The 15,007-nt window shown below is 46.0% G+C and overlaps 1 protein-coding gene across 4 annotated transcripts in view; it reads left to right on the top strand.

Annotated features, from left to right (window-relative positions):
* Positions 1 to 15,007, top strand: part of NOM1 (nucleolar protein with MIF4G domain 1) — a 56,838-nt gene that overhangs the window by 13,802 nt on the left and 28,029 nt on the right. For 2 of the 4 annotated variants that reach the window (XM_003941840.4, XM_074378843.1), the window contains exons 8-11: positions 2,467 to 2,599; positions 3,165 to 3,296; positions 5,334 to 5,443; positions 6,256 to 15,007. The exon at positions 6,256 to 15,007 is cut by the window's right edge and continues 475 nt beyond it. In XM_003941840.4, coding sequence (XP_003941889.3) covers positions 2,467 to 2,599; positions 3,165 to 3,296; positions 5,334 to 5,443; positions 6,256 to 6,430 — 550 coding nt within the window. In that variant the 3' untranslated portion in view covers positions 6,431 to 15,007. The remainder of the gene's footprint in view (positions 1 to 2,466; positions 2,600 to 3,164; positions 3,297 to 5,333; positions 5,444 to 6,255) is intronic. The other 2 variants (XR_012511977.1, XM_074378844.1) reach the window with 2 other exon arrangements.

Here is a 15,007-nt window from a genome sequence, read left to right as displayed (position 1 = left end):
AGGCTGGAGATGGGGAGTTTTGACTGCAAGAATTAGATGATCTTCTCAGAGGCTGTTGCTGGCCATGAATTGCTTAAACATAACATAAATCTTTATAATAAAGTTGTTCTGATTCTTCATTTAAAACTTCCTGGTATAGTTTCTGTAATTAGTTGTAATAAGATTTTAAAGATCCTGTAATCCCAGCTACTTAGAAGGCTGAGACAGGAGGATCACTTTAGCCCAGGAGTTCTAGACCAGCCTGGGCAACATACTGACACCCTATCTCTTTTTTTTTTTTTTTTTTTTGAGACGGAGTTTCGCTCTTGTTACCCAGGCTGGAGTGCAATGGCGCGACCTCGGCTCACCGCAACCTCTGCCTCCTGGGTTCAGGCAATTCTCCTGCCTCAGCCTCCCGAGTAGCTGGGACTACAGGCACGTGCCACCATGCCCAGCTAGTTTTTTGTATTTTTAGTAGAGACGGGGATTCACCATGTTGACCAGGGTGGTCTCGATCTCTTGACCTCGTGATCCACCCGCCTCGGCCTCCCAAAGTGCTGGGATTACAGGCTTGAGCGACCGCTCCAGCGAGACGCTATCTCTTTAAAAAAAATAACCTAGGCCGTGCGCGGTGGCTCAAGCCTGTAATCCCAGCACTTTGGGCAGCCGAGGCGGGTGGATCACGAGGTCAAGAGATCGAGACCACCCTGGTCAACATGGTGAATCCCCGTCTCTACTAAAAATACAAAAAAAAATTAGCTGGACATGGTGGTGCGTGCCTATAATCCCAGCTACTCGGGAGGCTGAGGCAGGAGAATTGCCTGAACCCAGGAGGCGGAGGTTGCGGTGAGCCGAGATCGCGCCATTGCACTCCAGCCTGGGTAACAAGAGCGAAACTCCGTCTCAAAAAAAAAAAAATAAATAAAAATAAAAATAAATAAATAAATAAATAAATAACCTGTAAATGTACCTGTGTAGTTTTATGAGGTACTTCTAAACACTTTAATGTTAATACATTTTCTTTCATTTGCTTCAGACTAGGATGAAATACAGGGAAAAGATGGTTCATTTTAGGATTCTGATCATTAGAGTTTTATTTTCTAAACTGGGGTGCCTAGTTGAAGTGGACCTCCTAAGCCTCCCTTGCCTCTCTGTGGCCTTGCTGTTGTGCTGAATACATCCTGTCTCACTAGTTACTTGTTGTCTCTAAAAGGGCTCTTTTGAGGAGAGCTCTGATTCACTAGTCAGCGGGTCTAGCTTGTCCTTTGTACTCGAAAGGACTTTTAGTTTTCCTCTGGTTGACTTCATGTTTTGAAAATTTTGTCCTATCAAACTACATTTATTAAACAATAATTTTTCCCATTGTTATTCGTCAAAATCATGAATTACGAATCTAAGTTTTTAACATGAATCGATAAAAAGTGCAGCAGAAATCACTTGGCCCTTTGGGCTGCCTGCGCCACCTCCACCTGAGTGCCCTCCATGGGCCTGCGCTGTTTTGCGGTGTAGCTGATGCTTCTCTCCTAAGGTATGGAGCATCTGCCTCTGTGCAGAGGTGGCAGCCCCAGCTGTATTCAGATCTCACCAGAAACTGCGTACAGCCCACGTGCCCCTCAGCTGGGGAAAGGATATACCGTGACGTAGTCTGAGGGATACTGATTACTCTTGGCATCACAAGGGGCAAACTCCCAAGGCCCCAACAGCACAGTGACTCCTGAGTGCCTTCTGCCAGTGCTGAAAGCCACGCTACCCTGAATCTGTGTGACATAGGCCGAGGCAAAACCAGAGGGACAAAAGCAGATCAACGATGGGTGGCTCCCGGCCCAGGGTTCTCACAGGTGATGGGGAGTTGTGTTTCGGCAGTGGCAGTGGTGACCTGACTGTATGGGCTTATCCACACTGACAGGACTCTGTGCTACAAAGGATAGGTTTTACTGCGTGTGAGCTCTAACTCAAGTTTTTTGGGCTTTTTTTTTTTTCTGAGATGGAATCTCACTCTGTCGCCCAAGCTGGAGTACAGTGGCTCGATCTCGGCTCATTGAAATCTCCGCCTCCTGGGTTCAAGCAATTCTCCTGTCTCTGCCTCCCAAGTAGCTAGAATTAGAGGCATGAGCCACCACACCTGGCTAAGTTTTGTATTTTTAGTAGAGATGGGATTTCACTATGTTGGCCAGGCTGGTCTTGAACTCCTGACCTCAGGTGTTCCACCCGCCTAGGCCTCCCAAAGTGCTGGGATTACAGGCGTGAGCCACCACGCCCGGCCCCCTAACTCAAGTTTTAAAAACAAAAACGTGGCTGGGCGCATCACAACCAGAGAGGTTGTGACAGGGCTGGGACCCTAGCTGATGTCTACTGCTGCCTCCACCTCCCCTACCTGGCTCACCTCTAACCAGACCCTTCAGGCAGGAAGATGTTCCTCTGAAAGGTATCAGCCATTCAACTTGGGAAGCTGAGTGATACTCCAGTCATGGCTGTTCTGTTTTTTAGGCTTGGACTTAAGGATCAGCAGGAGAGAGAAATCATTCATGTTCTCATGGATTGCTGCCTTCAAGAGAAAACTTACAATCCCTTCTACGCTTTCTTGGCTAGCAAATTCTGTGAATATGAAAGGAGATTTCAGGTAACTTAGTGCGGAGGCACCAGTTTCGTCTGCTCTGCTGTTTTTTCTAAACATGCTGCCTGGCTCAACCCACCTGCAAAAGAGTTTCCCAAGTCAGAAGGCCCCTGAAGTCCCAGTCACGTGGTCCACACTGGCCGCCAGGGCACGTTCCCTGAGAGTGGAAGTGGGGTGGCTGCAGGGGAGCGTTGCGTGTCCACCGTGTCCTCACGTCGCTCGCCTTCTCCTGCCGCAGATGCAGGTGGTGTGTGGCCAGCAGGAGCTCCTCGCCAGTTCATGCCGCACCAGCCTCTTCTGATGTCACTCGCTGTGGCCTTTGCCTTAGAACATTCTGTTGGTGTCTGCTGATTTGCGGGAAAAAACCGCACCGCAGAAAGAGATTGTTGAGAAGCTGTTTGGAACTGTGCTCGATAGGAAAGAACAGTGAGGTCGCCACTAAAAGTCTTGATGTTTAGAATATTAAAAATAAGATAATAGGAAAAAGAATACCTTTAGGTTATGTTCTTAGTGATGTATTGTAATAATTTGCAGCCGTTGGCCTTTTTTCTTCTATTAACTACGCTACTAGATGACTTTCCAGTTCAGCATATGGGACAAATTTCGGGACCTGGAAAACTTGCCAGCTGTGAATTTCTCTAATTTGGTTCATCTGGTGGCCCACTTGCTGAAGACAAAATCGCTTTCACTTTCCATCTTAAAGGTTCGTATAATGTGTGAAAATATTTAAAGCAGTGGAGATGAGAGTGCAGTTGTGTACGTGAGGTCTGTCTTAGCAGTGTGTTCTCTGTGGTTCTGACTCACCTAGAAAGTGCTGGCATTATCCCAGCCAGCACAGAAAATGGCCAGACTAGGCCGGGCGTGGTGGCTCACACCTGTAATCCAAGCACTTTGGAGGCCAAGGCGGGTAGATCACCTGAGGTCGGGAGTTCAAGACCAGCCTGACCAACATGGTGAAACCTCGTCTTTTAAAAAAAAAAAAAGAAAGAAAACGGCCAGACTAACATACGGTACAAACTGACCTGATAAATTAAGGCACAGTTACGGTTCTTTTGCTAATCTGAGTGAATCTGTTTTTGGGGTTTGAGGTTAATGTGCCGGTGCTAATTATAAAATCCTGAACTGGTCACTTAGTGAGTAGAAGGGTGGACAGAGTAGGGCCTGGTCTCTGTAGAGGTGAAGTGCGTTTGCTCACTTTGATGTAACTTGTTTTAAAACTGTAGGCTTTCTCCTGCCCTGCTGTATTTTGGGACTTTGCAGTGGACCATGAAACCTAGACATCTTTTTTTTCTTTTGAGATGAAATGTTGCTCTGTCACCCCGGCTGGAGTGCAGTGGCACGATCTCAGCTCACTGCAGCCTCCGCCTCCTGGATTCAAGCAATTCTCCTGCCTCAGCCTCCTGAGTAGCTGGGACTGTAGGTACCCGCCACCATGCCCGGCTAATTTTTGTGTTTTTAGTAGAGACGGGGTTTCACCACGTTGGCCAGGCTGGTCTCGAACTCCTGATCTTGTGATCTGCCCGCCTTGGCCTCCCGAAGTGCTGGGATTACAAGTGTGAGCCACCACGCCCAGCTGAAACCTAGACACCTTATCAGATGTAGTGGGCGTTCAGAGTGGGCTCGTAAGGCTCAGATGGTGGGACCACCAGACCCTGAAAAGCCTAAAAATTTGGAGAGCCTGAGGGGCAAAGGGAAGTGAAAAGCAGCGATAGTTCAGGGGCGTCAACTACAGTGGCCTGATCTGCAAGACAGCCACCGCCACAGGTGTCCGTGTGTTTCCATGTGTCCTGTGCGCTCATCAGCATACCTGCTCCAGTTCACTGCCTGTCCCTTCCTGTGTGGTGTCCAAGTGTGGCCACTGTACTGAAAACGACGGTCCTGAGCCTTATGCCAAATTCTGACAACCTGAATAACTTAGAACATGGAAGAGGCGTTGTTCCCCCTCCGCCCCACTTCAGGCATTGCGCTCATCTGGAACAGCATGGATGCTGCCACAGAGGAGTGGGAGAGGCGCAGAGCTTTAGAGATGCCCCTCCCAGCCTGGCTGCCCTCATTCCCAGTTTCTCTGGGTTTTGGCCATGCTTTTGTGGTCTCGCTGTGCCCTCGGGTCTGCAAGCGCCTGTGATGGTGTTGGCTGCGGAGCTCCCAATGGGCAGCATCCCTGTCAGTGAGCTGGAAGAGGCCGGTACCCTCCTCCAGCTCACTGACATTCAGCTGAGATGCAGTCCGTCCGTGTTGGCGTGTGTCTTTTCTGGGTAGCATCTTACTGTGTACGTTTCCTCCAGTTCACATGTTTATTCTACCTATCCGCGTTTTAGTTACTTCTGATTTTTTATAGTTTTCTAGGAGAGAGATACACATGGATTCGTTTTCTGGAAGTAAATTTTATATATGTATAGTTTTATTTAGGGGATGGGTACTTCAGGGGATGGAGATAATTTATGTTTCAGTTCTAGATACTAAATTTCTGATTCATAAGGAGTATGCCAGTGTAAGTATTCCACTTACACTGCTGAGTTGTTCTCAACAGTAGCTGCAGCCGGCCACGCCTCTGCCCGCACTGTATACGGGTTCCCAAGGCCCACATCCTTGCCAGCAGCTCTGGAAATAGCTTCTTAAATCAGGGGTAGAGTGGGGGGTGGGGTGGGGGGAGATTAATTTTTACTCTAACTATACTTACAAATCATTGAAAAAGTTGGCTAAATCAATGTAACATTTTTCCCTATGTCCTGACCATTAGGTAGTTGAATTCAGTGAATTGGACAAACCCAGAGTCCACTTTTTACGAAAAGTGTTAAGTATCCTGTTAATGGAAACAGAAGTTGAAGACCTCGGTTTAATTTTCACAAGGTATGTGCCCCACTTGTTCTGATGAGACGTGGAAGAGAGATGAGGAGATGGTTTGCGCTCGTGTTGATTTATAAACACAAGGTTGTGCTCTGTGTAGCTTAATAAATCATTTCAGTTTTATTTTTAAGCTAGTATGCAGTATTAGATTTGGGGAGCAGAAACTTGTCCACTAGTAAACTAACAATGAACAGTGGTTGGTAATAATAAAATAAGGTCTTTGTGTTTTTTGATGGTTTGTTTTTTGAGATGGAGTCTCATTCTGTCACCAGACTGGAGTGCAGTGGTGTAATCTCGGTTTATTGCAACCTCCGCCTCCCGGGTTCAAAGCGATTCCCCTGCCTCAGCCTCCCAAGTAGCTGGGACTACAGGCACATGCCATCATGCCCAGCTAATACATATATATATATATATATATATGGTGTTTTAGTAGAGACGGAGTTTCGCCATGTTGGTCAGGCTGGTCTTGAACTTCTGACCACCTCGGCCTCCCAAAGTGCTGGGATTACAGGCGTGAGCCACCGCACCTGGCCAGGAATTCCTTATGAGAATTCTATTTTTAAAAGAAACTGGTTATGTCTCACTATTCAAGATAAAAATTACTCTCCCCCCACCCCACCCCTTACCCCCCACCCTATTTAAGAAGCTCCTCTCCCCCCACCCCACTCCCCCACCCTTGATTTAAGAAGCTGTTTCCGGAGCTAAGAAATGAACACCTGTTGGCAAGGATGCGGGCCTTGGAGATCCCCATACACTGCTGGCAGATCCAGGAGCGGCTCACTCATCCCTGACATGTTTACACGATTCCTTTCCAGAGTGTCTGACAACCCAAAGCTGGGGATACTGCGTGAGGGCTTGAAGCTGTTCATCAGCCACTTCTTGCTAAAGAACGCACAGGCCCAGAGAAGCGCCGAGGAAGCCAGCCTGCTGAGAGCGAGAGCTGACCTTGCTACAAAGGCTCTGCAGGGAAAAGCTTCCCTGAGACTGTAGTCAGGGAAGAAAGGCGCGCAGGTGGACCTTTGGCTGTAAACTGTCCTTTGTAAACCCAAAGGCTTGTTCTGTTGACTGCGTGTGAAAGTTTGGTGGAGCCATGTCATTATCTGTTACGGTATTATGTTTTGAGATAATTTCTTTTATCTAAGGTTTTATAGTTTGTATTTCAAACCATTTTCAAATAACTGTGTCTTGGGGGTGAGAGAAGGAGGCAGGGAAAGGAGGTGCAGGCACACGGGACAGGGTTCTCTGAGCAGTGAGGCTGGGGTGTGACTGTCTTGAAATTTTTCAGTAGATATGGCCAAACCTGATGGCTCACCCCTGTAATCCCAGCACTTTGGGAGGCTGAGGCAGGCAATCACTTCAGGCCAGGAATTTGAAACCAGCCTGGGCAACATAGCGAAACCCCATCTCTACTAAAAATACAAAAATTAGTCAGGCATGTGGCACATGCCAGTAGATCACAGCTACTGGGGTGGCTGAGGCACAAAAATCACTTGAAGCCTGGAAGTAGTTGCAGTGAGCCAAGATTGCACCACTGCACTCCAGCCTGGGCTGGACAGTGAGACTGACAGAGAGACTGTCAAAAAAAAATTAATAGATAAGATAGGCCACTAGAGGGTGCAGTTATAAAGAAATTGATGAGTTTTTACCTTTTTAAAGTATTGAGACAGAGTCTCACTCTGTTGCCCAGGCTGGAGTGCAGTGGTACGCGATCTTGGCTCACTGCAACCTCTCCCTCCTGGGTTCAAGCGATTCTCCTGCCTCAGGCTCCTGAGTGGCTAGTACTACAGACGCACGCCACCACGCCTGGCTAATTTTTGTATTTTCAGTAGAGATGGGGTTTCACCATGTTGGCCAAGATGGTCTTGAACTCCTGACCTCAGGTGATCCACCTGCCTCAGCCTCCCAAAGTGCTGGGATTATAGGCACAAGCCACTGTGTCCGGCTTACATGTGATCCTTGATATTTTAAGTATTTGGGATGCAGCTGAACTTTGGAAAAATCAGTTGACGTAAGCCCTGTGGATATGGTCTTCTGTACGATACAGTACAGACAGGTGACTTTCATCGTCACTCACGCAGCATTTTGACAAAGTAGAGGATATTCATCTCACTAACTCCAGATCGCAAATGTACTTTCTTAAGGAACTCTGAGGACACCAAATAGTAGTTATTTGACTCTTTTTTTTTTTTTTTTTAAGACGGGGTTTCACCATGTTGGTCAGGCTGGTCTTGAACTCCCGACCTCAGGTGATCCGCACACCTTAGCCTCCAAAGTGCTTGGATTACAGGCGTGAGCCCCCACGCCCAGCCTAGTTATTTGACTCTTAATAGGTGATGCTTGTGTGCAAGGATTTGGAGATGTAAACATGAAGAAAACATAATTACTGCCTGCAGAGAACTAACTGGCATTTATCTTGTAAGGGAAACAAACACACCCCACTCGCTAAGTCTGGGAAACCAATTCTGTGAGGAAGTAGAAATGGCCCTGGACACCCAGCCTCTCTAGCAGATACCCAGATGTTGAGTGTTTCCCAGTACTTACATTTTCCTTTTCTCTCTCAAGCGCTACAGACTTAACCTTTGATTGTTGAAAAAAGTCACTAAGATGTGGATATAGAATAGACACTGAGAAGCTACATATGTGCAGAACCCATCTGTCCAGCTGCTGCTGTCCTCTTCCAAGTAGTCATGTTGGGCAGATGGGCACAGGTGCTGGTGATGTCACTCCCATGCAAAACACCCCCTTTGTGGCACTTTCAGATATATATATATATATATACACATACACACACACACACACATTTTTTTTTTTTTTTTAAGAGAGAGACAGGTTCTCTGTCACCCAGCTGGAGTGCAGTGACGCGATCATAGTCACCGCAGCCTTGAATTCCTGGACTGAAGCAATCCTTCTGCCTCAGCCTCCCGAGTAGCTAGGACCACGGTTGATAGAGACAAGAGCTCCCTGTGTTATACAGGCTGGGCTTGAACTCCTGGCCTCAAGTGATCCCCTCGCCTTGGCCTGCCAAGCACAAGGATTATAGGTGTGAGCTCCCATGCCTGGCCTCAGAGTTTGTTTTAACTTGGCCCTGTAGCACGTTATGTTTCACAATCATAATGTGAAGTCATAAGCATCTCTGTTATCCCTAAGCTAACGGTTTAAGCTTTGAAGTGTGTGCAAGGAACATGCAGATGCAGAAGGTGACTGTAAAGCAGCACAGAGACTGTGTCCTCCACCTGCAGACATCCTGTCCCTGCCTTTGGCAAGGTCATTCGACCCGACGGCAATGTCTCTCTTCTAGCAGGTTCTGAATTCAGGGGCAAATACGGTGACAGGTAGTAAGGGAGTGAATTAAGTGAAAGTCTTCCCTTTGTTAAGGAGCTTTTTAACAAGAATGTCTTTGCTGGGTGGTGATTGGGTATAACAGATGAGTTCTACTGGATGGGTAGCTTCACAGTAAGATAAGGAGCTTGGGCTGGGGAATAAATCAACACACTGCTTCCTTCCTCAAGAAAGTCGTGCTATGAAGAAAACAATGTCAGTTGAGCAAAATTGTGCTTAACGCCACAGTTGATTTGCATTCTGATACAAGCCCCCAGCCCCGCAGACCAAGAGGATTCCTGGCAGCCTGTGAATAGACCACATTGGAGTAGCACTGATATAACCGATGTTGGCCGGGCGCGGTGGCTCACGCCTGTAATCCCAGCACTTTGGGAGGCCGAGGCAGGTGGATCACGAGGTCAGGAGATCGAGACCATTCTGGCCAACATGGTGAAACCCCATCTCTACTAAAAATACAAAAATTAGCTGGGCATGGTGGCGCGTGCCTGTAATCCCAGCTACCCAGGAGGCTGAGGCAGGAGAATTGCTTGAACCCAGGAGGCGGAGGTTGCGGTGAGCCGAGATTGTGCCACTGCACTCCATTCTGGCAACGGAGCGAGACTCTGTCTCAAAACAAAAAAAAATGTAACCCATGTCAGTAAGAATTAATTATGGGTGGAGCTACTAAGATTAAAGTATCACAACAGTGGCACCATCTAACTGCCTTATATATCATATGCAGTAACCCTTGTTTGAGGTAGAGATGAACCGAAGCTGATTTTTCTGCAGAAGATAAATTTCTGTAAACAATTCCATTTTTATGTTGTCTTTTATTATTAAAACAAAAATACCTATCTTTGCTATAGGGTATATTTATGACTTAAATTATTAGCTAAGGTTTGCATTTCATATATGGTAGATTGCCTGTAAGTCTGCACATTTTAACAATTTATGGGGCCAGGTGGGGTGGCTCACGTCTGTAATCTCAGCACTTTGGGAGGCTGAGGCGGGTGGATCACTTGAGCTCAAGAGTTTGAGACCAGCCTGGCCAACATGACAAAACCCTGTCTCTACCAAAAATACAAAACTTAGTTGGGCCTGGTGGCAGGCACTTGTAATCCCATCTACTCGGGAGGCTGAGGTAGGAGAATCGATTGAACCTGGGAGGTGGATATTGCAGTGAGCAGAGATGGCGCCACTGGACGTCAGCCTGGGTGACAAGAGTGAAACTCTGTCTCAAAACAAAAAACCCAACGTATGTGGGCTGTTAAATAGTCATTATACTTTAGTATAAATAGTAAATACATCTTGACTAAAAGCTATGAATTCAGAATTGCTTTTAAATATATAAGTTTTTAAAAATTCATTACAATGCAATTGAAAATACACAAAGTACTACAGGATGCTTAGACAACGCTCAGTGTTAGGTATGAACTTGTGGGCTCTGCAGTGCAGTTTGAGAACTGCTCATGTAGGGAATCTCGTCTTTAGAGGTGTAAGGAACAAACTTTAATGTATTGAAGTGTGTAAATAAAATTTATTTTTTTATATTTTGTTTAGAGTAACAGTGAATGTTTATTTTAAAAGACGAGCTTGGCCGGGCACGGTGGCTTAACGCCTCTAATCCTAGCACTTTGGGAGGCTGAGACAGGTGGATTGCCTGAAGTCAGGAGTTCGAGACCAGCCTGGCCACGTGGCAAAACAGTCTCTAGTAAAAATACAAAAATTAGCTGGATGTGGTGGCACATGCCTATAATCCCAGCTCCTTGGGAGGCTGAGGCAGGAGAATCACTTCAACCCGCAGGGGGAGATTGCAGTGTGCCAAGATTGTGCCACTTCACTCCAGCCTGGACGAAAGAGCAAGACTCCTCTAAAAAAAAAAAAAAAAAAAAAAAAAGACAAGCTTTGCTAGTATACCTTTTCTTTACCTTTTAAAGACGACTATTTAGCTGTATGATTTAGGAAAAAAGATTCATTCTCTCCACCCCCAGAGAGAGAGAGAGAACTCGGGAAGTGAAGCGTTAGCCCCTGGAGAACTTGGAGGAGGTCTGTGCCCGTGAAGTGGGTTCGTGGAACTTTTCTGTAAGTATGTAATTGTTTCAAAGTAGATGTTTGAAAGCACTCATAATTCAGAACTCATAAAGATCTAAAATACACTATTTTACAAAAATAATGAAACATCAGACTGATTCAAATCACCTTTTCCTCCTTCCTAAGAAATTGCTGAGGCCTTAGAGTAAGACTGCTAAGATTTACCTTAACATTAGGGCAAGTTGGTTTCCTTCGGCTTGGTCTGGCGAGTGCCTCGGCTCCCTGTCACGCTGCCCTCACTGGCAGGGGACGAGGAGAGCTGGAGAGCAGAAGAGGGAAGGTCCTGTCATTGGCCGCATTCACGGGCTTCAGTACCAAGTGCTGCACTCACGGGCTTGGTGTCAGTGGATGTTCAGATTACCCAAGCACCTGCATCCCTTTAGGGTTGAATGGAGTGTAGAAGAATGCTGCTGTGGCAGGTGTTTCAAGGGCCAGGTCAGAATCATTCATTCTCTTACAGGTAGCTGGGTAGCTGGGCCGAAATTTTTTCTGAACCACTTGGAAGTTGCAACATCAAATCCCTTCACACCTGAATGCTTTCCTATGTCTTTCCTAAAGTCAGGAACATTTACCGCTGTAACCACGGTATCATCAAAGTAAGGAATTAACATTGACAGCATACTAACAGAATGTCCCTTGAGTTTTCCTGCTGCCTCTCAAGTCACCCCACAAGTTAATTGTTTAGGACATTCATTTGTCTCCAGTTCTGTGCTTACATTCAGGAGCAGTTCTGGGTAGGTCAGGATCAGGGTTCTGAGGCTGCATGCAGGCCCACTGTCTTCCAAAGCTTCCCTGGGGCTGGGGAAGCCACTTCCAAGGTGGCCCCTCTTACTGCTGGGCAAGACAGCCACAAGCCATGGAGGGCCAAGGGTGGGCTCTGTGTGACGGCTTGAGGATCCTCACAATATGGCTGCCGGCTGCCAACAAGGAATCCCCCGCTCAACACCTGTGACTTAGCTCAGGGAGCCACACAAACTCAACTCCACGGTATTCTTGGCACAGAGGTCAGCCTGATCCCAGCAGAGGGGCCTGCGGAATGGCAGGAAAACCAGGAGGTGGGCTCAGAAGCTGCCCCAAGCCGCAGGGTTATATGTCAAGATCTGACTCTGAATATCCTGTTCCTCACCAAACTCACCCCCCAGTTTCAGCATCCGTGAGCACTAGTTGAATTATTACCACAGTGGTCGGGTGGTAGTATTTTCTAACTCCGTCACTCCTTGTACATTTATTAGCATTCAACACGAAGGAGCATTTCATTTGTTTACCCTCAGTATGGACTCAGATTGTTACTTTATTCAGTAGGTTGTATAATTTTTAAAAGCCACTTTATGGAGATGTGATTGGCATGTGGAAAGCCATACATATTTAATGTACACGGGTCGGTGAGTTTGAGGATAAGGATGCGCATGTGAAATCATGACCAGCACCATACCCGTCACCTCCCAGAGTTTCCGACTGCCCCGTTTATTATTATCCTCTTAGCAAATTTTAAGTACAACATACAGTATTGTTGGCTCTAGGCCCATGCTATAGAGTAGCTTACCAGAACTTACTCATCCTGCGTCACTGAATCTTTGAACCCATGACCGTCACCTCCCATTCCCCTCTCCCCATAGCCCCTGGCAGCTCTCTGCTTCTGTGAGTTTGACTGTTTTATATTTCACTGTGAGATCATGTGGTATTTGTCTTTCTGTGCCTGGATATTTTACTTAACAATGTCCTCCACGTTCCTTCATGCCATCACAAATGACAGGATCTCCTTCCTTCGTACGGCAGTATAGTATTCCATTGTATACATATGCCACATTTTCTTTTTTTCTTTTTCTTTTTTTTTTTTTTTTTGAGATGGAGTTTCACTCTCACCCAGGCTGGAGTGCAGTGGTGCGATCTCAGCTCACCGCAGTTTATGCCTCTTGGGTTCAAGCAATTCTCCTGCCTCAGCCTCCCAAGTAGCTGAGATTATAGGCCTGAGCCACTATGCCTGGCTAATTTTTGTATTTTTAGTAGAGATAGGGTTTCACCATGTTTGCCAGGCTGGTCTCGAACTCCTGACCTCAAGTGATCTGCCTGCCTTGGCCTCCCAAAGTGCTGAGATTACAGGTGTGAGCCACCGTGGCTGACTCGTATACCACGTTTTCTTTATCTGTTAGGTTGATGCTGTATCTTGGCTATTGGGACTAGGGCTGAAATGAACATGGGAATGTGGATGTCTCTTTGAAATAGTGACCTTAGCTATTTTAGGTGTATACCCAGTTGTGGGATTACTGGATCATATGCAAGTTCTGTTTTTAGCTTTTTGAGGAACTTCCCTGCCGCCGTCCATAATGGCTATACCAATTTATACTTCCACCAACCTCGCGTAAAGAGAAAGGTATGGGTTTCCTTTTCTCCACACCTTTGCCAACACTTACCTTTTGTTTTTTCAATAATAGCCACTCTAACAGGTACCAGGTGATATTTCATTGTGGCTTGGATTTTCATTTCCCTGATGATTAGGGATGTTGAACATCTTTACATACACCTTTTGGACATTTGTATATCTTCCATGGAGAAATGTTTGTATGCAGGCTTTGCCCAATTTTATCAGTTTTTTCGGGAGTTTTTAATTTGTTATTTGTGGGTTTTTGTTTTTGTTTTGCTATTCAGTCATGTGAGTGTATTTTGGATAGTAACCCCTCATTAGGTCTATGGTTTGCAAATATTTTCTCCCACTGTGTAAGCTGTCCTTCCAGTTTGTTTTCCTTTGCTGTGCAGAAGCTTTTTAGTTTGATGTGATCCCATTTGCTTATTTTTGCTTGTGCTGCCTGTGTTTTTGTGTTCACATCCAAAAAGTTATTGCCTAGACCAGTGTTGAGGAACTCTTTCCCTGTTTTCTTCGAGGAGTTTTATGAGTTCAAGTCTTAAGGGATTTCAGTCTTTAATGCATCTCAGTTGATTTTTGTATGTGGTGTAAGATAAGTGTCTCGTTGCATTCTTTTGTGTTGGACATCCACTTTTCCCAGCACCGTTTACTGAAAACACTATGCTTTCCTCATTGTGTATTCTTTGCGCCCTTGTCAAATATTAGCTGACTGTTGATGTGTGGGTTTACTTCTGGGCTCTCTGTTCCGTTCCTCTGGCCTCTGTATCTGTTTTTATGCCAGTACCAGACTGCTTTGATGACTAAAGCTTTGTAACATATAGTCACGTGCCACATAATGATATTTTGGTCAATTAACGACTATATAACAGTGGACGCATAAGATTATGGAGCTGAAAAATCCTTTTTCTATGTTTAGATGCACAAATATTGTGCTATGAGTGCTTACAGTATTCAGTACGGTAACATGCTGTGTGGGTTTGTAGCCAAGGAGTAACAGGCTTTGCTGTACAGCCAAAGTGTGTATAGCAAGGTATACCATCGTGTGTAAGTGCACTCTGTGATGTTTGAACAATGATTAAATCACCTAACAACACATATCTCAGAATGTATTGCTGTCTTTAGCGACATTTAACTGTAGCTGTTTATTGTTTTTGTTTTTGAGACAGTCCTGCTCTGTCTCCTAGTTCAGGTGATCCTCATGACTCTCAAGTAGCTGGGATTGCAGGTGCCCACCACCACACCCAGCTAATTTTTGTATTTTTAGTATAGACAGGGTTTCTTTACATTGGCCAGGCTGGTCTCAAACTCCTGGCCTCAAGTGATTCATCTGCCTCAGCCTTCCAAAGTGCTGGGATTACAGGCATGAGCCAACGCACCGGCCAACTGTAGTTCAAAATCAGTAAGTGTGATTCCTTCAGCTTTGTTCTTTCTCAAGATTGCTTTTGCTCTTTGGGGTCTTTTGTAGTTCCATATGAATTTTAGGGTTGGTTTTTGTTTTGTTTTTTAGACGGAGTCTCACTCTGTAGCCAGGCTGGAGTGCAGTGGAGCAATCTTGGCTCACTGCAACCTCTGCCTCCTGGGTTCAAGTGATTCTCCTGCCTCAGCCTCCCAAGTAGGTGGGACTACGGGCTGGCACGTGCCACCGTGCCCAGCTAATTTTTTTAGTTTTAATAGAGACAGGGTTTCAGCATGTTGGCCAGGATGGTCTTGATCTCTTGACCTCATGATCCACTGCCTCGGTCTCCCAGAGTGCTGGGATTATAGGTGTGAGCCACCATGCCGGGCCATTTTTCCTA

This window comes from Saimiri boliviensis, chromosome 10, assembly GCF_048565385.1.
Source record: "Saimiri boliviensis isolate mSaiBol1 chromosome 10, mSaiBol1.pri, whole genome shotgun sequence".
NCBI lineage: Eukaryota > Metazoa > Chordata > Mammalia > Primates > Cebidae > Saimiri > Saimiri boliviensis.
The sequence above is the reverse complement of the archived record's forward strand: the minus strand, read 5'-3'. Positions and strand labels throughout refer to the sequence as shown.